This window comes from Oryx dammah, unplaced genomic scaffold, assembly GCF_014754425.2.
Source record: "Oryx dammah isolate SB20612 unplaced genomic scaffold, SCBI_Odam_1.1 HiC_scaffold_29, whole genome shotgun sequence".
In the NCBI taxonomy this organism is placed as follows: domain Eukaryota; kingdom Metazoa; phylum Chordata; class Mammalia; order Artiodactyla; family Bovidae; genus Oryx; species Oryx dammah.
This window is the reverse complement of record NW_024070213.1, coordinates 21,587,639-21,611,587: the sequence shown is the minus strand read 5'-3', so window position 1 is coordinate 21,611,587 and position 23,949 is coordinate 21,587,639. Positions and strand designations below refer to the sequence as shown.

The 23,949-nt window shown below is 43.1% G+C and overlaps 1 protein-coding gene and 1 long non-coding RNA gene across 2 annotated transcripts; both read right to left on the bottom strand.

The window, feature by feature from the left end:
- Positions 1-917: 917 nt before the first annotated feature.
- On the bottom strand, positions 918-6,125 carry CDKN1B (cyclin dependent kinase inhibitor 1B). The gene is made up of 3 exons (XM_040235212.1): positions 5,104-6,125; positions 4,416-4,545; positions 918-2,259 (listed from the first exon to the last, which is right to left on the bottom strand). The coding sequence occupies exons 1-2, from the start codon at positions 5,576-5,578 to the stop codon at positions 4,424-4,426; spliced, it is 597 nt and encodes a 198-aa protein (XP_040091146.1). The 5' UTR covers positions 5,579-6,125; the 3' UTR covers positions 918-2,259; positions 4,416-4,423.
- Positions 6,126-9,294: 3,169 nt separating this feature from the next.
- On the bottom strand, positions 9,295-23,925 carry LOC120858867. The gene is made up of 3 exons (XR_005719960.1): positions 23,696-23,925; positions 20,674-20,810; positions 9,295-9,789 (listed from the first exon to the last, which is right to left on the bottom strand). It is a non-coding gene; the product is annotated as an uncharacterized LOC120858867 (long non-coding RNA).
- Positions 23,926-23,949: the final 24 nt, after the last annotated feature.

The following is a 23,949-nucleotide window of genomic DNA, read 5'->3' as shown; positions in this document are numbered from 1 at the left end:
TTTTTTTTGGATAAGCAATTTCGGGTCAAAATAAGCTGAAATTATCTTAATTTATTGCCCCCTTTGAGGTGCAATAAATTAAATGCAACTATTCAAGAGAAACTATTTAATCCAAATCCAGATTTTTGCGATTTAACCATTTGCAGATTCCTAGAAAAAATAATTTACTTTTACACCTTAGCCACATTTTCTAAGAGAATTTTAAATTAGAGGGATCATCTTAGTAAATTTTACTTTAAGATGCTGTTTAACTTTTTTTATTTAAATAATAAATAACTTTGCTATGTGGATATGGGACCCTCGAACCCTCAGATTGGGTATTCAGATTAACCAGTTTTAGGTTGTATAGAGTGTAACCAGGAAATGTAGAAGTTGAGGAATTGGTGTGTGATGGCCAGTTCAATCTGAAGGATACCTGTTCTATCTAAATTAGTGTGGAATGCACGCCCCCTTCTAAAGGACCTATATACCTGAATATTTTGGGAGAGAGGTGTAGTTTAGAGGGTCTGAACAACTGCTCTAGCTCCTTACAACATTGTGTGTGTGTAAATACAGAATTTAGAGAAGTCACCATGTTAGTTTCATTTTCAACCCTGCAAGTGTGTGATCAGTCTACACTTATGTAAGAATTTTTGGTTTTGACACATTCATATTCTAGAAGATATAAATATTACCATCTTATTAATATGAAAAGGTGACTTTCCCACTTTCCACTTCTAAAGTTTTGTCCACCCATATAGAACTAAGTGGAAAAGCTTGACTACTACATTCGGTCCTACATAAACATCATCTGAGTGGTAGGCCTGAGTTATCTAGGTATTTGCCACTTCGTATTACATTTGTGGAAATGACTAGAATGCTAAGTCAAACACCTCAAGCTTAGTAAGGTATATTTACATACAGTTCAACTCAACGAATAGCTCTGGAAGTTTTCTTTATTGATTACTTGATGTGTAACAATAATTGGCATCTTTTTCACACATTACAAAAAATTATACTTGGCTCAGTATGCAACCTTTTAAGCATAGCCATATTATTTAACAGAAGAACAGAAGAAGGGGAAAAACCTACTCTACCCGATACAGCATTTACAAATGCACAAAACATGCCACTTTGGCTTGTATATTGTCTAGATTAAAAAAAAAATTCTCTTTTTAACATAAATAAGTTAGTATAATTTTCAGTGTCTTTACAGAGTTATGTACACAGGTACACTTCAAATGGTTTTGTTTCATACACATACACAGGCAATGTAAAAATACTGTTTAAAGATGTAGTATCCATTTCGCCAACCCACGGGTGCTTTTCTCTATATGCACTTTCCTTTAAAAATACCACTATCCTTTGGACAAATTAAGAAACAGAATGAGAAGCTGTAAATTAAAAATTATTTCATTATTTTTTATGTCAAGTTACTTACAGATCTTTAAAAATATCCAAGGATTTAGAATTATTTTGACTGTGCCTACACACCCTGAAGTGAAAAGAAAATTAAGAAATGTTCTCAAAATTCTGATAAAAATTAAATGGTCAATTCTGAGCATTCAGAACACTCCCCACACACATGCCAGAGTACCCAGAGGTACCTGGAGTGATTACCAGACTGATGAATACTGGTAAATTCCAATTGTAAGGGAGACTAGTGGGGAGCACTGAGGTTTTTTTTGTTGTTGTTGTTTTTTAAAGCCATTTGCTACCACATAACGGAATCATCAGAGCTCCCAAATGAGAAAAAAAACTTCATGTAAAAATAAATAGCAATTATCTGCAGCCAGTGTTCAAATTTGGGTTTTTTAAATGAAGTATCAGTTTTCATTGAAAGGGACATTACATCTTTAAAGAAAATAATTCAAACCCTTCCCCCAAACTGCTTCTCTTCATGCAAGTCAAATATTTTTGTCCTTGCTCTAAATCGAAGCAAGCTCTTAATACCCACCCCATGCCAATTCCTCAGTACCCCCCCGACCCCCCTTCCCCAAAGTTTATGTGCTACATAAAAAGTAAAAACTATATACACAGGTAGTACAATGAAGCAAATAAGGAAAAACCTAATTGCACAATGCTACATCCAACGCTTTTAGAGGCAGATGATTTAAGAGTGCCTAAAACTTTAGTGTTATTAAGTCTGTTGCTGTTCAGTGCTTGTAAAGGATGTCCATTCTTGGAGTCAGCGATATGTATTCCAAATTTTTAATTTATATCTTCCTTGCTTCATCAAGCAGTGATGTATCTGATAAACAAGGAAACATACTCTTAGTTCTGCAAAAGAAACAAGGAGAAAGAATTAGAAGAAAAGGCACTAGAAAAACAATGCCAATATATTACCGGAATTATTTTGTTAGTTTTAGCTGGGAAATACCTGAGCAATGGGAAAGAACGAACATACTAAAAGCTGGTGACTAGAGTCATCTCCATCCAACATTTCTCTCACTGGCTTTTCACTCTCCCCTGTGCTACAGGCTTTTGTCTAGAACAGCAGTTTTCAACAGAGGGTAATTTTGCTGCCTGCCCTCGCCACCCTCCCACCCCCGGGGGGACATTTGGCAATGTCTGGAGACATTTTTGGTTGTCACACTGGGTATGACTGGAGAGGTTTCTACTGGCATGTGCTTCAAGAGATCAGGGATGCTGCCAGAACATTCTACAATGCCCGGGACAACCTCCCTCAACAAAGAATTATTCGGCCCCAAATGTCAGCAGTGCAGAGGTTGAGAAACCCTGGTCTAGAGAATTGGGGTCAAAGATACTGAGAAAGAACAGACATGGGAAAATTCAGAAACCAATAACACTTAAGAGTAGCAAAATTTTCTGTTTGAAAAATAACTGGCAATGATATTTATAAAGGCTCTCCAAAGAAAATTCTATTCACTTTTTTTTTTTTTTCTCAAAATCTTCTAGTCTTAGTCATATGTAGAAATATACACACGAATGCTTATGAATAGGTCCTTACTACGATTTCCTGTATTCTCTGAACTGGCAATATTTACTAACAAGTGCTTCTCGGTAGGTGAGAATGGAGCCAGATCAAAATTCAACAGGTCTGATTTGCTCATCTGACGACTTATGCCGCAAGTCACAAACCAAGAGCCGCAGGTGTTAGGGTTACTTCAGAAATCATTTTCATCCAATTTCCCTACTTCATATATATAAGCTGTGATGTAGAGGTTTCATAGCACTGTTTTATATAAGCTCTGAAAAATATCACATATATGTAGCCAAATCCTATATATGACACTGATTTAAAAACACAACAAACTTGAACCTCACCTTCATCCTTTTTTAAAATTTTTATAAATGAGGATTTTAAAAATTAGCGTAAACATTTCTTAGGATCTCTTTATATGCTAGGCTAGTGAGAGTGGAGAGAGAAAGAAGGACATAGTTAGAATAAGTTTACAAACTATGAATATGTGTAGTTTGATCCTTAAGAAGACCAATCCATGTAAAGCTGGGGGCTGATTATTCAAATTAGCTTTTCATGTTGATCATATTTTAGTAAATGGCAGAAATCTCCACTTCTAATGTTGGGGGTACACCTACCCCTGCCAGCCCCGATAACTACTCTCCATTTCCTCTACAAGCACCCAGCTTCTCCTGTTATAGCATGATTAGCATACACATGCTGACGTGTTCCTGGATTGCTTACTCTGGCAGAGTCACTCTAACTTCTGCTTTGCAACTTCAGTGTTATCAGAAATTCCGCAGGAACCTTAGTATTTTTGAGCCTTCCATTTCAGTTTTATTTTTTTAAACACACAGGTTCCTTCTCCATCCTCCAAACTCATCAGAAGCCAGAGAGTGTGAGAGCATATGAAAATGATAAAGACAAAAGCAAGTCATATATTTCTGTCACATTTCTAAATATTTGATTATCCAGATATGAACCACTTTTTCAGTGAGGAAAAGTGCCTCACTTTTCCCTCAAAGTTTGAATTAAATCATTTATTTGCCATTTTTGCCCACGTAGAGCTCAAAATCTGTTACTGAGTCAACGTGGTCCTCTGGGAGATGAATTCTCATGAAGTGGGAGGGAGGCAGACCCCTGCTCTTGGTCAGATGGAAAAAGAACCTATTGTTCTGGACATGTTTTGATGGCACCTTCAGGGAACTGACCTTCCTACTCACGGAGCCTTGGTTACAAGAACTTGCCTGGGACACTTGCTCTGATCAGTTGGTGCTTCAAAGAAAAATAACCTCAGGAGGTGAAAACTGGGAAGAACTATAGTACCACCCCACTGATTCCCAGTCTTCCCCATTCCTACTTTTTTGTCCTCCCAAAGCATAAAACAAAAGCCCCCAAGTTTTCATCTGCCAGCCCCCACTGAGATCGGGTTATCTTGGGGCTTGAAAGCCCACGAGTTCCTGCAACCCAACTGGGGTGTCACTTATTTGCTCCAAGTAAGTCATCAACGCACCGAGTGGTTTACGTCTGACGCCTTCTTAGGCCAGGCTTCTTGGGCGTCTGCTCCACTGAACCGGCGTTGGGGGAACCGTCTGAAACATTTTCTTCTGTTCTGTTGGCTCTTTTGTTTTGAGGAGAGGAATCTAAGGGCAAGAGGGAATTTTAAAAAAGAACACACACAAACAATCTTTATTAGAAAAAAACAATGGCCGACAGAAGTGAGCCCAAAAGTCAAGGGACAAAAAACCCACCACCTCCACCCACAATCTTGGGTCCGTCATTCCCAGTGGCCTTTAAGGGCACAAGATGAAATTGTTTTCACATAACAGAAAGTGTATTTTCTACGCTTCAAAGCTCTCTCTCCAAAGCGAAGAAGGAGGCAGTTGATAAACATCCCAACGTTGTCACATACCTACCGCTGTCTAGCTGGGAGGAGCCGCGATGTTTTCAGTTAGAGAAATGATCAGATAACACAATCTCAAGCTTCTGACTTAAAAGTCATAAACAGACAAGCAAGCAACTAAATAAACAGCATGTACTCATGTACCTCAAAGTAGGAAAGTGCGCTCCCCCCCCCCCCCTCCGCCCCAAAAGCTAAGTCAGAACGCGCTGAAAAGAAAGCTGCGGTTAAAGACCCTCAAGCAGGGAAAGGAGCGCGGCAAACAGAGACAGACATTTTAGGCATCGAAAAGGGTCATTACCATCTGCGGCAGGTCGCTTCCTTATCCCAGGGCACTGCTCCGCTAACCCGGTCTGGCTGTCCGGGGCATCAGTCTTCTGATCGACCAAATGCGTGTCCTCTGGGTTTGCCTGAGACCCAAGTAAAGGCACCGCCGGGCGGGCCCCGCTGGCATCCTGGCCTTCCTGCGACGGCACCTTGCAGGCGCCTTTGGGTGGCCGCGGGGGTCTGTAGTAGAACTCGGGCAGGTTGCCCTTTTCTACCTCCTGCCACTCGTACTTGCCCTCCAGGGGCTTGTGATTCTGAAAATCAAAATTCCACTTGCGCTGGCTGGCCTCTTCCATGTCTCTGCAATGCTTCTCCAAGTCCCGGGTTAACTCTTCGTGATTGACCGGGCCAAAGAGGTTTCTGCAAGCCGAGGGCTTGGGGTACTCCGCCTGTCTGGCGTCCATCCGCTCCAGGCTCGGGCTCCCGTTAGACACTCGCACGTTTGACATCTTCCTCCCAGGGGGTGGGGTGGGGGTGGGGGGTCTCGGCGACTGAGGCTCTTGCGCGCGCTCTCTCTCTCTCGCCAAACAAAACCGAACAAAACAAAACGCCCCGACCCAGCCCGAGCCCCTCTTTATAAGCCCTGCGCCGGCCCCTGGAGCCAAGAGAAACAAACGCGAGCCGAGTCAGCGCCCGAGCGTCTAGGCGCGCACGGGGCTGGGGGAGGGGGCGAGGGGCAGCCCCCCGGGGCCAGGCAGCCCCGATCCCGGCCGATCAAGCGGGAGGGCGGGGAGCGGAGGGGAGGGGAGCCGAGCGCCGCCGAGACAGGAGGGGGCAGAGCCGCTCCGAGTCCGGGCCGCCGCGAGCCCGCGGGTCCCGCCGCCCGAGCGCCCTCTCCAAACCTTGCGGGCGTCGCGGAGTCGCGGAGCGGCGAGAGAGTGAGCCCAGAGGAAAGCGGGGAGGAAGGAAAAAAAACACCCCCGAAAAGACGAGCCCCCTTTTTGGAGTTGCCCAATATGGCGGTGGAAGGGAGGCTGACGAAGGAGAAGATGATTGACACCGCGAGTCTATTTAAACAGAGGAGGAGATCATTGGTCGCGGCGCCGGGAGCCGCCCCGCCGAGGCTGGCGAGCTCGGCCTTAAGGTGGCCCCGCCGCGCCTCCCCGCCTCCTGGGCGCGCCGCCGCCGCCGCCGAGCGCGCGGCCGGGACCCGGGGCTGGTCGCGTGACTGCGGGAGGCGCACGGCTTGCCAGCAGACCTGCTCCGGCTGGCCTAGGAGAAATTACAAATAAGACAAACGAGCTCGCCAAACGGCCGGGGAGCCGGGGAGGGGCCTGGGCAGCGGGGCTGGCCGGCGGGTGTTCTGATCCCGGGCGCTGCGCGGACCCGCGCGCCACTGCTCCGGAGCCCCGACCTCCCCGGCTCCTCGCCCGGGAAAGCGGCGGAGAGTTCCAAGGTGCTTGGCCGCCGGTGGTGGTACCCTTGGCTGGCGATCTTGGTTTCGCTGCACTCGCCGAGCGGGGGATGGGGGGACGCAGGGTGGGAGCTCGGCCCCCTAGCTGGGCTCTCCCCCGGGGGCCCCCAATCGCTCACACGGCGGGGGAGGCGGGGAGCCCCTCGGCCTGGGTGCCTTAAGCTGGGGGTGAGCAGTGGTTAGTTCAGCCTTAACCTAGAAGTCTTTGCTATTTCTAGGGGAGGCTAGGGGCTTAGCGGAGAAGCCTAGGAGGACGTCTTTCTGTAAATTACCCTGGAATAGATGCAGTCTTTATCATGTATTCTGAACCCAAGGTCTCTCTCAATAAAAAATAAGAAAGGATTGCAAGATCAAAAAGTCAACTGATCTCCCAAGTCCCTAATAAACTTTGTAGCTGTCTCAGACACATTCAGTTTAAAAAAAAAAAAAAGCAAGGTTAAATCCCTGGCCCAGGTTCTTGCCTCCCAAGTACAGTTCACTGACGCGGGCTGCGTGTGGGAACTCGTCTCCTCTTTGTATTTTTCAATTCTTTGCCGGGTTGTAGCAGTTTCCTCTACCTGAGTCCAGCCGCCAAACACAACAGCTTCTTCCTTCCTCCACCCTTCTCTCCCACCAGACTTAACTTCTTGGAACCCACCCAGAACACCATTCAGATGCAAGTGAGTGACGCTTTTAAAGGGCGGCGGGTCTTCTAAGAGTGAAAGGAATCGGAAAGTCCGGATTGCGAAGTGATTTCTAAAGCAACCACAACCGTGTCTTCACGTCTGAGATTGTTCGGTTGGTCAGAAAGTTCGTTCGGATTTTTCCAGGAGATCCTACGGAAAAGCCCAAACGAGCTTTTTGGTCAACCCAGTATTTCGGCATTTCTCTGCTCCCCTTTGCAACCTGAAATTTACCTAACAGTGTGCTCCTGAGCAAGGTGATGGAAGTTAAAACAGGATGGACAGGCTGTTATATCTGAAACAAAGGGTCTTTAACTGCCCTCCCTATCCTCCTTTTGTTCTGGATCAAAGTTACACATTTTACTGGAAAGTAATCTCCGGTTCTGACAGTGCCCAACAGCAATTGTGCACAACAGTTTTATTAGGCATCTATGCTACAGGTAAGTTTGACATTTAACTTGTTTTCTTAACCCACATAGTATTTGCCCACTTTGTGTGCCTTCCTTGCTTCAGACACTCCAGAATGTAGGAGTTAGGAGGAACCTTGGAAACCCTGTGGTTCAACCTTCTCTTTTAACCATTGAGGAAACTGAGACTCAAGAGAGGTTTCTCTGGGTATCACCCAGAGTGATTCTCCTATCTATAGTCTGCAGGTCCTCCTCTCCTATAAATGATTCAAAATGGCTCCTTCTCATGCTCTGGGCTGCTTGCAGCTGTTTCCTTGATGTGGCCTGTGGTCCCTGATATTTAAGTAGGACTGTTACTGGCCTTTGGTATGACCTTGCACTTAATATGACTAAAATGCAGATTCCAAAGGGGCAGGGTGAGACCCAGAGAGCAGCGAGACAGTGCTTTCAAAGGCCAGACTTCCTACCTGATGGAGAGAAAATATTTCATCTGGCATCTAAGTAAAAGGTCTCATCTTCTTACTTTATTTTAGGTCGAATGCCCCCACAATTTACTGAATTGGAGAAGATGGAGAAGAGGGACAGAAAAATTAGGGTAGGTCTCAATACCCCACTCCTGAAATTATAGATTATTGTTGTTGAAATCTTTACACAGATGTTGGACTACACCAAAATTCTGTATTCTATATGAACATAAATTCAGATGCATAAGTACACAACTACCACATCTATGTAAATGGAGACATTCTAGATTATTACACCTTGCCACAGATGTTTGGTTTTATTCGTGGAATTAATATCTTCCAGAAAAGTAAAAAATGGATATTTTCATCCCCTATGCACCCTGAATATTTCTTTAATTAGTATGTAGGACCACCATTTTGTCGCTTTGTTAATCTTGAAAACCAAACGGGTCACAGTGACGCCACCTTAAGACGTCTGGCTGCCAGCAGAAAGGCTGTGCTTACTCCGACCTTGCTATGATCTAAAGTGTTTTGTTTACAGTCAAGTCACCGGAGAACTGCGGGGCAAACAGTGAGAGGGCAGGCGTCTGCTGTAGTAGCGACGAAGCGTGAAAAAAATACGACGGAGTCCCCGAGGGAAGAGAACCCGGAGCTGTGAGCGCCATCCTCCTGTGGAAAGTAGGCGGCGGCTTTAAAAGACTGAGCCCGGGAGAAGAATTTCCAATAAACAGCCTAAAGGAGGAGCCTGGGGAGAAGACAGAAAGTTACACTCGCGCTGCTCTGAAAAAGGGGGTTCGGCTGCCCCCAAGACCCAGAATCTCGTCCTGGGTGATGTTTTTGTTGTCAGTTTCCCTCTTGGTAGTTTTCTCCTTAGAGCTGAGAAGTGGCCCATAAGCCACCCAAGATTTGTGTGTGTCCTTTAACAGCTTAGGAGAGAGACGAAGACCAATTTTACTTAAAAGAAAACACCTGTGTGGTAGCCGAATGTCCCGGCGGAGCGGCTGAGCAAGCTCGCCTCCCAGGTGCAGTTCCTCGCAGGGGGAAGTCAAGCAGCCCCCAAAACTTCTGCGAAGGCGCACGCTTCCTGGCCCCATTGCCCCTCCCACCTCGAGCACAAGATTTTAATCCTTCCTCGAGGATGTTTACGGTGAGGCGACGCTCGCTCAATTTCACAATGCTCCTAAACTGACATATTTTTAGAGTTTGGAAATTTCACAGTCTGTTTCTGACCCTTTTTATTCAATTTAATAAATACTTATTGAGCATCTTCTATTAATTTGCTTATTCTTTCTTTCTACAAATATTTATTGAGTGCCTTGATATCCGAGACTCTGGGAATACAGAGGTAAACGAGAAGATTTACACTAGGATGGCCGCTTACGCTCTAGTGGGGGGAGAGGAGACAGAAAATAAACAATACATGGGTGAAATATACATACCGCGGAAGGAAGTGATACATGCTATGGAGAATAACAAGAGGAGGGGGAAAGAGAGCGTTGTGAGGTCCCAGTGTGACTAGTGTGGTCCAGGAAGGCTGCATTGAGAGAGGGCCCTTGGAGAGATGCTCTGAGGACTCGAGAGAGAGCAGCCATGTAGTGTCCCCATAAAGGGGACAGCAGAGGACTTCCCTGGTGGTCCAGCGGCTAAGACTTCTTCCAGTGCAGGGGGTGGGGGTTCCATCCGTGGGGGGAGAGCTAAGATCCTACCTGCCTCCTGACAAAAAAGAATAATAATAACACTAAAACATAGAAGCAATATTGTAACAAATTCAAAAGACTTAAAAAAATGTTTTTTTAAATGGAGGATGGAGAGGAACAGCAAACACAAAAGTTCTGAAGTGTGATTTTGTCTTCAAGGAACAAAGGGGAGAGAGGAGGGAGTAACAGCAGCAGCACCTGCTCAAACAAAGCGAGGTAGGCCTATGCAGGGTTTTAATCCACAACTGAGTGACAGGGGAGGCCACTGAAGCAGTAGGAGGTTCTAAGCACTGGGATGCTGTCCTCTCACCATGGGTAAGGTATTCCCCAAGGTGGTATTCTCAGCAGTGTGGAGAATGGAAGGATGAGGAAGTCACAATTCTTGCCTTTTAGGGAGTATTCATCCTAGAAGGCTTCCCTGGTGGCTCAGACGGTAAAGAATCTGCCTGCAATGCAGGGGACCAGGGTTCGATTTCTGGGTCAGGAAGATCCCTTGGAGAAGGGAATGGCTACCCACTCCAGTATTCCTCCTTGGAGAATCCCAAGGACAGAGAAACCTGGAGGGCTACTGTCCATGGGGCCGCAAAGAGTCAGACACGACTGAGCGACTAACACTTTCATCTTAGATAAGGAGACCACCCTCTGCACAGAAACTCCATAGATAGAAAGCAAAATATGGAAGAACTCTGTTCAAAGATGGAGTACAAAGGAGAGAGAAAGAGGAAGCTGTCAAGGAGGTGATATGAGTCAGATCTTGAAGAATGAGAAAGTGCCCTTGGAGAGATGCTCTGAGGACTCAAGAGAGAACATGAAAATTATAAAGATGTATTGGCAGGGGTGGTAATTGGGGGTTGGGATCAGACAGTGGCAGGCATGGGGGTGACATGCTAGTGAAAAAGTCTGCTTTATTGAGTAAGCAAAGGAGCTTTTGGTGAAGAGAATAACATGATCACTGTTCAAACATGTTTCCTGACCAAGAGCAAGCCTGTGCCCTGAGAAACAGAGTCTAGGGACAGAGCCAAATGAAAGCTGGGTGGACAGTCCCATTATGGTCTTAATTGAAGGGGAACTGAGTTTTGCACAGAGCACAGATGTGAGGCAAAAGGGTAGAGCGTGAGCCACAAGACCAGAGAAAGAGGGCTTGGAACAGAGAACAGGAGGCTGTCTGGTGTGAGCTACTGAGTTACAAAGGCATAGCTGCAGATACTTTGTATGCAGTGATCACCACCTTGACCAGGAGTGGAGGTAACAGTTAAGGGACCCAAGCTGCATAGATGTGGAGTCTAGAAATGGAGACAGATGTAGAGGACAAACTAACAAGGGGGTGGGGGGGTGAGAGGAATTGGGAGATTGGGATTGACATATATACACTGTTGATACCATATATAAAATAGATAACTAATGAGAACCTACCTACAGCTTAGGGAACCCTACTCAGTGCTCTGTGGTGACCTAAATGGCAAAGAAATCCAAAAAAGAGGGGATATGTGGATACGTGTAGCTGATTCCGTTTGCTGCACAGTTGAAGACAACATTGTAAAGCAACTATACACCAATAAAATTTTTTAAGTTATTTATTTATTTGGCTGTGCAGGGTCTCAGTTGTGATACTAGGGAATCTTTGATCTTTAGTTGCAGCCCTCAGAATCTAGTTCTCTGACCAGAGATTGAACCTGAGCCCTCTGCATTGGGAGCATGGAGTCTTAGCACAAGGACCACCAAGGAAGTACCTCTAATAAAAATTAATTTAAAAAATTTGGCAACACAGAATTGTAAAGTAAAATAAAAAATAAATAAATTTTAAAAAATAAAAAAATAAAAAATAAAAAATTTGGGACCATGTGCTCCCAATGCAGGGGGCCCAGGTTCGATCCCTGGTCCGGGAACTAGACCCCAAATGCCACAACTAGCAGTTTGTATACTACAACTGAAAATTCTCTGGGGCCACATCAATACATGTTTTTTTTTTTTTTAATTAATTAAAAAATTAAAGGGCCCCAAGCTGTCTTGGACAGTCAGATATTTGGGTTCAGAAATGGCATCTGACAGCAGAGTATAGGGTGGTTGTGATGAGCATGGAGGCACTGACATAGGGAGGTGACTTTGAAGGCTGATTGCAGTTGCTCAAGCAGGAGGTGTGTGTGTGCCAAGTCACTTCAGGCGTGTATGACTCTTTGTGACCCTATGGGCTGTAGCCCACGAGGCTCCTCTGTCCTGGGATTCTCCAGGCAAGAATATTGAAGTGGGCTGCCATGCCCTCCTCCAGGGGATCTTCCTAGCCCAGGGACTGAACCCATGTATCTTGCATCTCCTGCACTGGCAGGCGAATTCTTTACCACTAGTGCCAGCTGGGCAGCCCAAAGAAGAGATACAAGGGCCTTAAGCTGTGGCCCAGAGGAAGGAATGGAAAACAAGGAATGAATGTGGGTTTGCTTAGGTAGTCAGAACAGATACGAGGGCTGGTGAAAGATGGAGAAATGGGGGATGACTTTGAGGGTAATTGAGAGAATGGTGCCATTAAATAACAGAAGTAGCACAAAGGGAGGATGCAGCAGAGACGGCTTGCTGTCCGCCAAATTCCATTCTCACCTTCTTCCTCAGTATCAGAATTGTAACCAGGCATACAGCTGCCCAGCTACGTTAAATTTCCCACCCTCCTTTGTAGTTGGATGTGTCTGATGATAGGTATTTTCCAGCAGAATGTAGGAAAAAGTGATATGTGTTTTCCAGCCTAGTGTATAAAACCTATCACATGACCCTTCCCCTCTGCTTCTCTCCCCCTGCTCCCATGGACTGTTAAGGTGAATATTACTGCAACCTTGGAAGCCACATGTTAAAGATGATAGAGCCGCCATCAATGACTTGATCCAAGAGAAGAAAATGAATTTCTACTTTGTCGAACCATGTTAGTTTGGGTCGATTTGTTATAATATTTTATAGTCAATCTTAACTAATACAGGAGGGCAGAAAGAGAAGGGGGGTGACAGAGGATGGAATGGTTGGATAGTATCACTGACTCAATGGACATGAGTTTGAGCAAACTCCAGGAGACAGTGAAGGACAGGGAAACCTGGTGTGCTGCGGTGCATGGGTTGCAAAGAGTCGGACATGACTTAGCGACTGAACAACAACAACAACTAATACAGATAGGAAAGTCTGGGAGATAAAGAATAGGGAAGATTGAGAATTTGATTTGTTACAGTCAGTATATATATTGAAATGAACTATATCCTTGAGGGAAAAAAGAATAAGAGGTTCCTTAAGAGGGTAACAGAGGGACTTCCCTGGTGGTCCAGTGGTTAAGAATCTGCCTGCCAATGCAGGGGACACGGGTTCAATCCCTGGTCCAGGAAGATCCCACAGGCCTCGGAGCAACTAAGACCATGCGCCACAACTACTGATCCTATGTGCTGCAACTACTGAAGCCCACATGCCTAGAGCCCACGCTCTGCAACTAGAGAGTAGCCCCCATTCACTGCAACTAGAGAAAACCATCACACAGCCATGGGGATTCAACTCAACCAAATAATAATAGGTAACTTTTAAAAACAGGCATTATAATCCCTGCCCCACACAAAAATGGGTAACACAGACAATACCGGAGACATGAATCTGACACCTAATGTAAAGGTATGGTATGGTTGGCAGGACTCTCTGAGACCTGTCTGTATTTACAAATATGCCAAAAGAAATCATATGACCAGGTCAGATCCTACAAGAAATTTTCAAAAGTATGGGAAAAGTATATGCGGAATGTTCTCCATATTTTTCATCACAGTTGACCTGTGCAACACTCTTTTCTTCACTGCCCCATGCAACCTTCTCAGAAAGTTTGCTCCCTTAGCCTTTTCTGCTAAGGGGTTATATGACATTGCTCCTATTTTGCTTCTTGAAGATAACCAGAGAGGGGAGAGTTGGTAGCTATCTGATTTGAACTTGGCTGACCAAATCCTCTCTCCTGGAAATTTGAAACCAGGTCTCAAAAACTTCAATTAGTAAACTATAAGTTAGAGATGCATAAGGTAATACAGATTCAGAATTGAAAGCGCAGTTTTAAGAAAGCTATCTTTGGCCCATATGTGATGGAGATGGAGATAAAGATTGCCTGCAGTGTCAGAAGAAAGGGACATTCAAAGTGAGGAGGAGAAGAGAGTATAGATTTTCACATTTATTTACTTATTTGGCTGTACTGGGTCTTCACTGTGGCATGAAGGATCTTTAGTTGTGGCATGTGGGATCTAGCTCCCTAACCAAGGGCTGAACCCCGGGGCCCTTTGCATTAGCAGTGCAGAGTCTTAGCCACAGGGAAGTCCTGAGACCCCGGGTTTTAGAGAGACAAATAATACTGAGCACCCTAAACTCCCCAGTTTCTGGATCCCGTAACTCGGGAGGTCCAATTACTTGGATTTCAGTTCCGTGGGACAGCCTGTGTCTGTAAAACAATTCCATTTTGCTCCAAGCTAGTTTGTTACTGGTTTCTATTAGTAGAACCCAAGACATCCCTGATTAATACTTTACATATTTGAAAGCAGCTTCTTTGATTTCATCACATTTGACCCTCATAAGACCACCATGGCAAGACAAATGCCATTATCCTCTCTTGCAGATGAGGCCCGGAGATGAAGAAGACTGAGTGTTCCAAAGCCACAGAAAGGTGCAGGCAAGGCGCTAGGACCAGAGTGCCTGCCCTTCAGAAGCTGAGTCGAGAGTCCACTGTGATGACCCTTGTAGATGATGCAATGGCTTAGTGAGTTTGTAAATTATATCACTGAAGTTTCATTGGCTTAGTTTATCTACTATTCACCAATAGAAGGTTCTGGAGAAAAGGAGATTCAAATTTCTGAAAAGAAAAATAGCATCTTTGAAAGAAACGACTCAAAAAACGTTTAAAACTGAGCTAGGTCAGACTTTAGAGGAAAAAAAAATCATGAGGCATTTTTAATTAGAGAAAAAATTCTCATTTTTAAGTAAAATATAGTAAGAGTGCAGTATTGCTGGTTTCATAAGAAGGGGAAATAGCAAACTCTGGTTTCACGACCTTAAGTTCCATGATTGAAACATAAATGGACAACTTCTGTGAGTAGAATATGGAATTTGGAACAAAAAACATATTCACCACCAACTCACCATTTTCAACTACATTCATTGAGAAGATATGAAGGAGAAAACCTCTCTCAATGACCATCTCAGTCTTCAATTTACACAAACAGACAGCTAAAAAAATACTGGAAAGTGCTCATTTTCTGTTCCTGACCACTCTCTGAATAACTGTTCACATGAATATTTGTTCATTCCTTCATTCATTAAATTTTTAATGAGCTCTTACCAGATGCCAGACCCTCTGGGGACATAGCAGAAAACAAAGACAGCCAAAGTCCTGCTTAATGGAATGGAGTTAATACTCAAGTGTGGAAGGCAGGCAATACACAAATAAGTAAGCATAGGGTGTCATGCCACTAAAGGTGCTCAACTAGTGTCATTGAGGGTGCAGAGAGTAATGAAGACAGGTGCCATATTAGGAAGGACTCTTTGATTAAATGACATTTGAACAGAGACCTCAATGAAATGAGGGCATGGACTACATAATTTTCTGTGTTCCAGGCAGAGGAAATAGCAAATCCAAGAGCCCCAAGGAATGTGCCTGGGATGCTAAAGAACAATAATGGGACTTGCAAGTTAAGAGAATGTAGGGGCTGGGAGGTAGGAGATGAGATCAGAAAGAAACTAGAGGCCTGGATCATGTATATTTTATAAGATATGATAAAGACTTTCAGTATTATTCCAATTGAGGTAAGCCATCTTTGAGCGGGGAGTTTTGATTTGACTTTGGCTAATTTTGATCACTTTTGCTGTGTGGGAAGTTCTTCAAAGAAGCCCGAGAGAAGTAGGGAGACCATTGCAGTAATCCAAAGAGGTCATGCTGGTTCAGACCAGGGTGGTAGCAATGTATGTGGAAAAAAGGGTAGAGTTATGATATGTGGGTTTTAAATTTTTTAGCTTATTTTTAGTTGGAGGATAATTATTTTACAATATTGTAAAATATTGTTTCTGCCATATATCAACGTGAATCTGCCATAGGTATACATAGATCCTCACCCCACCCCCACCCGCTTTGAGCCACCTACCCTCCTCCCTTCCTATCTCACCCGTCTAGTTTGTGACAGAGCACTGGCTTTGGGTTTCCTTCGTCTTACAGCAAATTCCTGCTGGCTATCTATTTAACATATGGTGATGCACATGTTTCCATGCTACTCTCTCAAATCACTCCCCACCTCCTTCCACCACTGTGTCCAAAAGTCTGTCCTTTATGTCGTCTCCTTTGCTGCCCTGCAAATAGGATGGTCAGTACCGTCTTTTTAGATTCTATATATATGCGTTAACATATAATATTTTTGTTTCTCTTTCTGACTTACTTCCCTCTGTATAATAGGTTCTAGGTTCATCTACCTCTTTGGAGCTGATTCAAATGTGTTCCTTTCTATAGCTGAGTAATATTCCATTGTGTGTATGCATTACATCTTCAATATCCATTCATCTGTCAATGGACAGATATGTCTTCAAAGATATAGCCAGCAAACTTTGCCAAATGATTGAAAATGTAGAGTGTATCGGAAAGAAAAGTCCATAATGACCCCTAGGCTTTTTGGCCTAAGCAAGGTTTGGCCATATACTGAAATGGGGTTGACTGAGGGAGGAACAAATTTTGCTTCGAGTGTGCTAAGTGTGAGATAGACATGGACATCCAAGTGGAGACATTGAGTAAGCAGTTGTATATACGAGTCTGGAAGTCAGGCGAGAGAGGTTTGTGTTGGAGACACAAATTTGTAAATTTTCAGCATTTAGATGATATTAAAGCCTTGGAACTAGATAAAATCATGAAGGGAGCGAGTTTCGATAGAGAAGAGGCCTGAGCATTACAACTTTTAGAAATAAAAACGATGGGAAGTCTCTAAACAGAAGAGAATATAAAGGAGCCACTGATGGAGTAGAGGAGAGCCAAAAGAGAGGTGACTCAGAAGCCAAGTAAAACAAAGTGTTTCAAGGACGAGAGAGATCGAATGGTTCAAATGTTGCTGGTAAGTCAAGTAAGATGAGTACTGAAAACTGACTATTGGATTTGGTCATGAAGGTCATTGGTGATCTTGATAAGAATAGCTCTGGCCAAGTGGAGGATATGAAAGCCTGGCAGGAGTAGACTAAAAGGTAAGTCATGTAATGTCCCTGCATGCTGTATACCCACATGAACAAAATATGCACACACATACCTCATCTAAATAGAGGGTGGCTAGGTTCTAATAGCAGGAGGCCAGTGTGGCAGCAGGCCTGGGATGGGGCCTGGGCACTGGCAGATAGGGAGCTAAGCATGTGAAGAAGGTGCCACCCACTGACCACCTTTGCTTGTTTCACTGTATGGTTTCACATCCTATCATTCCTTCAGTGTGTTTTCTTAACTTTCCAGAGAATTGTCATGTTGATAAATTACCTTAAACTTCTTGGAAAGGAATTGCTTTTGGAGGCTGTGCTAAGAGAATTAGCACTGAATGAGCTGTGCTTGTGAATCTCATATTTCACCCGGCTAATGTTCTGCTTAGAAAATCATCGCTTTATTGTAAATTCTTAGCATAATAAAAGGACATTGAGTTGTGTTTCTATTCTTTACAAAAAGCCTTTTCTGACGTTGTCATAATGGTATTTTTCTCCGAACCTCAATAATCTGCTTAAGATCTTCCTATATCAGTGAACCAATTACATCGCTAGTATCTAATGCAATTTGCAATTTGTTGCCTTTTTCCTTAACTTGATTTTCTGACCTAAATGTTTCAGAGTGGTTTTCCATCTGGCTTCCTTCACCAAAGAAACAGAAACATCCAGAATAGTTAGGCCCTCTGTCACCACATGAGGACAGAAGAGGGTAAGTAATAAGAATTCCCCCGCAGAGCATTCATGAAGCAGGAATGTTAACTGACCTGCTGAGCTGTTTAAACAGCACAGGAGGGCAGCACAAGGCCAGAACTCTCTGCCCCAATCTGGCAAATAGTCCAGACCATAAGCATACTTACAGCCTACGTTTCTAAATGCATACAGGAGAGTTTTAAACCCCACCAAATTTAACCGAACTGTATATCTGCATAGACTCTACCTATTGAACGTTTTCAGATCATTTTCATAAATTCAGTTCAGTTCAGTTCAGTCACTTAGTCGTGTCCGACTCTTTGGGACCTCATAAACTGCAGCGCGCCAGGCCTCCCTGTCCATCACCAACTCCCGAAGTTCACTCAAACTCACATCCATCGGGTTGGTGATGCCATCCAGCCATCTCATCCTCTGTCGTCCCCTTCTCCTCTTGCCCCCAATCCCTCCCAGCATCAGTCTTTTCCAATGAGTGAACTCTTCGCTTGAGGTGACCAAAGTACTGGAGTTTCAGCTTCAGCATCATTCCCTTCAAATTTAACTGAACTGTAAATCTGCATAGACTCTACTTATTGAACATTTTCAGATCATTTTCATACATTACTCACATAATAATTTGAATTTAATGTTAATGTAGTTTATCATAGCAGAGTGTTTTTAATAATTGTCTGCACGGTCAAAATAAGTATTATAGCTCTTAACAAGTGAGTAAGTAGAAATGAAGGAAAAAGGTGGGGACTTCCCTGGTGGTCCAGTGGCTAAAACTCTGCGCTCCCAATGTGGGGAGCCCAGGGTTTAATCCCTAGTCTGGGAACTAGATCCCACATACTACAACTGAGGGTTTGCATGTTGCAGCTGAAGATCTGGTGTGCAGCAACAAAGATCAAAGATCCCACATGCAATATTTAAGACCCGGCCCAGCCAAATAAGTAAATAAATACATATTTTTAAAAAGATAAAAGGAATTTGTCTCTGGTCACATGCAACTGGTGAAAAATAATCCAAGCCTGATCCTTTTCCACTAAACTACTCTTCAGACAGACACACCCCCATCCCTCTAAACACATATAGACATATACACTGCCTCCATGACATATTCACCTTGACTTCAGATATAAATATATGGCTTTCTCTTTCCTCAGGATTGCTTTGGTAATTCTGGGTCTTTTATGGTTTCATGTAAATTTTGAAATTATTTGTTCTAGTTCTGTGAAAAATGTCATGGATAACTTGATAGGGAATCACATTAAATCTACAGATTGCTTTGGATAGTGTGGCCATTCTTAACAATATCTTTCAATCCAAGAGCATGAGACACTGGAGCAGACTTTTTAATTTCGATGAAACTGCTTTCAGTTGGAATCAAATGCCCTCAATGACCTATATGTCCAAGGAGAAAGCACACGTCCCCGGGTTAAAGGTTCTAAAGCAGCACTGTCTGGCAGAAATATGAGAAACGTTCAATTTTAAACTTTCAAGTAGCTATATTTGCAAAAAGTAAAGTAAAAAGAAACAGGTGAATTATTTCAACATATAATCAATATAAAAACTATTAATTAGATATTCAACATTATTTTTCATAGCAAATTTGGAAAACTCAGCAGTGGCCACAGGACTGGAAAAGGTCAGTTTTCATTCCAATCCCAAAGAGAGGCAATGCAAAGAATGCTCAAACTACTGCAAAACTGCACTCATCTCACACGCTAGTAAAGTAATGCTCAAAATTCTCCAGGCCAGGCTTCAGCAATACATGAACCGTGGATTTCCAGATGTTCAAGATGGTTTTAGAAAAGGCAGAGGAACCAGAGATCAAATTGCCAACATCCGCTGGATCATGGAAAAAGCAAGAGAGTTCCAGAAAAACATCTACTTCTGCTTTATTGACTATGCCAAAGCCTTTGACTGTGTGGATCACAATAAACTGTGGAAAATTCTGAAAGAGATGGGCATACCAGACCACCTGACCTGCCTCTTGAGAAACCTGTATGCAGGTCAGGAGGCAACAGTTAGAACTGGACATGGAACAACAGACTGGTTCCAAATAGGAAAAGGAGTACATCAAGGCTGTATATTGTCACGCTGCTTATTTAACTTATATGCAGAGTACATCATGAGGAACACTGGGCTGGAGGAAGCACAAGATGAAATCAAGATTGCCAGGAGAAATATCAGTAACCTCAGATATGCAGATGACACCACCCTTATGGCAGAAAGTGAAGAGGAACTAAAAAGCCTCTTGATGAAAGTGAAAGAGAGTGAAAAAGTTGGCTTAAAGCATAACATTCAGAAAACGAAGATCATGGCATTTGGTCCCATCAGTTCATGGCAAACAGATGGGGAAACAGTGGAAAGAGAGTCAGACTTAATTTTGGGGGACTCCAAAATCACTGCAGATGGTGATTGCAGCCATGAAATTAAAAGACGCTTACTCCTTGGAAGGAAAGTTATGACCAACCTAGATAGCATATTCAAAAGCAGAGACATTACTTTGCCGACTAAGGTCCGTCTAGTCAAGGCTATGGTTTTTCCAGTAGTCATGTATGGATGTGAGAGTTGGACTGTGAAGACAGCTGAGCATCGAAGAATTGATGCTTTTGAACTGTGGTGTTGGAGAAGACTCTTGAGAGGCCCATGGACTGCAAGGAGATCCAACCAGTCCATTCTGAAGGAGATCAGCCCTGGGTATTCTTTGGAAGGAATGATGCTAAAGCTGAAACTCCAATACTTTGGCCACCTCATGCAAACAGTTGACTCATTGGAAAAGACTCTGATGCTGGGAGGGATTGGGGGCAGGAGGAGAAGGGGATGACAGAGGATGAGATGGCTTCACGGCATCACCGACTTGATGGATATGAGTTTGAGTGAACTCTGGGATTTGGTGATGGACAGGGAGGCCTGGCATGCTGCAGTTCATGGGGTCGCAAAGAGTCAGACACGACTGAGCAACTGAACTGAAGTCTTTGAAATCTGGTATGTATCTTATACTTACATCACATCTCAATTTGGATTGGTACATTTAAATGCTCAAGAATGGAACTTCCCTGGTGGTCCAGTAGTTAAGACTTCACTTTCCAATATAGCAGGTGCAGGTTTGATCCCTGGTTGGAGAGGCAAGATCCCATATGCCTTGAAGCCAAAAAACCAGAACATAAACAACAGAAGCAATATTATAACAAATTCAATAAAGGCTTAAAAGATGGTCCACATTAAAAAACATCTTAAAAAATGCTCAAGAGCCTCACATAGACAAAACAGACAATATAGCTCTAAAAGATTACTGTGATGTTGAGAACACCAGAGGAGATTTAATTGTGATGGTATTTTTCATTAGCCTAGTAACTTTTATGGTCCTCAGGTAACAAAACTGCATAGGTTTTGAGTGGTCTGTTCCTAAGCTTGTATTTTCTGTAAGTCCTGTTATTTCTAGTGTGCTGTTTAAAAAAAATACTTTTTTTTTTGTCTGTATATACATACTTTCCTACCCTTCCTGCCAGCTAGAGGTAGTCATATGACATAGTTCTGAGCAATGAGATGTGAGGGGAAGTCTGTTAAGTCATATGGGAAAGATTTTTCACTCTGATAAGGGAGGACACAAAGAGAAAGCACTTTTCTCTTTTCTTTTTTCCCTCCCTCTATCCCTTCCTTTCTCTTTGAACATTTCATATGAGAACATGATGTTCGGTGCTATGGCAGCCATCCTGAGACTGTGACAGAAGACTACTAAGTTGAGGATGGCAGAACAGACAGATGTAAATGCAATAAAGAAGCCAGGCGGGCAAGGATGAAGATGGCAGAGAGCCTAGGGTGGAGTTCTCTAGCTGTCTCAAGAGTATTGTAGCAGAGATGATGTCCTTAATGGGCACTGCTAAATATTCACAACCAAAGTTCACCCTTTTTTCTCCCATATGCCCCTACCCCCCTTGCTAATGATTCCCTTCCATCTGACTGCAATATTCTTTCTTCAGGTGTGACAAGTGTACTAGAATTACTCCCAACACTTGAAAGAGTGCAGGGCTAGCAGCAGCAGCACAGTTCTCTGGCAGTCCCTTGTTCACCCATAAAGATTCACACACAAACACTGCAATTTGGCTGTAACATGTTTAATACTTTTAAAATCTTTAAAATTATGTCATGAAAAAAATTCTATCACTCAGTTAATAAGTAAGATTGAAAGTGAAAGTCGCTCAGTTGTGTCTGACTTTTGCGGCCCTGTGGACTATAAAGATCAAGGAATTCTCCAGGCCAGAATACTGGAGTGGGTAGCTGTTCCCTTCTCCAGAGGATCTTCCCAACCCAGGAATCGAACCCAGGTCTCCTGCATTGCAGGCAGATTCCTTACCAGCTGAGCCACAAGGGAAGCAATAAGTAAGATTATATTGTATTGATTCAACAAATTTGGGGTAATTGGGAATGCATAGAAGATTCCTTGTTCAGCAGTTCCTTGTGTTGGGGTCACAATAATTCAAGAACCCACATTTACATAAATGTGACTACAAAAGGCAGCAGTTTTTTCACTGCCTTACAATGTCAGGGTAATTACAGTAGAGTATGCTCAGAATGGTGCTAAATAAATAATATGGATAGCTTTTTTTATTTCATGGATAACATTTTTATCTACTGACTGTGGAAATTCTGGAAGTCTATTTCCTGAGTTGCATGACAAACTGAATGGGTAACCAATTCACTGGTGAGTTTCTTTTACTCATTAAAAGATTTTTTTTCAGTGAACAAAGATAAAAGTTTTATTTGACCAGTTACTGGTCTTACACTAACGTTTTCATCACATGTAAATGAACCAGTAGTCTCAAAGGATTGGTAGCTCTGTATCAACTCTTCATCCAATTTCCATTCTCTATTTCCATTAGCACCATCTCATCATGTGCAATAAAAGCATTCAGTTTCTTTTACAGTTGTTGACTGCCTTGACAAAGTAAGCAGTGTTTATGAGTCAGTCTTAATCACCTTAAAAAGTGAACAAAGAATCAATTCAGCTTATCTACATTTCTTTTCCTTCACCAAAAAAACGTCAATTCAATCCTGCTTAGAAAACTGGCTATCACCTTACCTCAACCAAATGAGTGCAACCTTAGATAATGGAGCAGGACTTTTAAGTTCCTTCTGACTTTGGTACCAATTGTTGCCTTGAAAGTATCCAAATTGCTACATTTACTACATTTTACTATCATGTCAAACATGAGAAAAATCTAGAGGTTAATTTTTTAAGGTTAAGGCTCTCTGAGAACCATGGTGGACGTGCCCAGAGCCTTGAAAATTTGGCCCCATTTGCACACATGTACATAATTTTCCCTTACTTAATTTCACGACCTAAAAATCTCATCTTCCTTTTGTAGAAAGTTTCTTCTATTACAAATTAAAGTCTTCAAATTCATTACTTGAAACCTAACAAACAGTCCAATAAAACGTCCAAATTGTAAACATCAAACTCAAAGATACAGATGCTATTATCCAACTCAAAGATACAGATCTAGGTTTAGCTGTATCTACCAGCAACTGAAGGCCGTTTAGAGCACATTAAAATTCACCATTAGGAACTCTTTCATCAAAAATACGTTAAAAAACATTTAACTTGCCTTGTTTACAAACGGATCTAGTCATATCTATAATATAACCAAAGTTTCACCCGATCTTCTCATCTTGTATCATAGCCTTCTAACCCATTTGAAACTGACTTTGAAGGGAACTTAAAGCCATTTTTTAAAAATTTGCTTGTTGGTTGGTGTTTTTTCCGGCTATTGCTTCCAGAGTCACCAATTTTTAGTTTCAAAATTTGCATGGCTGCCTTCTTGACTGCTGCAAGAGACACGCTTAATCATGGAGGTATTGCTCGAAATTTAAGTAAGATGGGCTCAAGCGTTAGGGTTATTTGCATCTTTTCCATTACAGAGTCCATATTTTTAACAAGTACCCAAATTCCACCTCCGCTTTGGGGCTTAAGAGTTGCTCCTTACCACTTCTTAGTTATTTAAGAGTGGCGCTATCACGTTCATTACCTTCAGTACACGACAGATCTGACAAGACAACGGTTTCTGAGTGTTCAAGAGCTTTCATTACCGCTCGTATTTTCCCTGGCTTCAGGCTTACACTTAACCTGTCCTGGTATCAACCTCCCATTCGTGTCCCCGGCTTACAACTACACCCCAGAACGTGTCCTTACACGCCAGGCTCTTGAGGCGGGACCCAGCGGCCGTCCGAGGTAGTAAACAAAGCCTAGCGCAGGCGCAGTGGCGACAGGCGTGTAACCTGG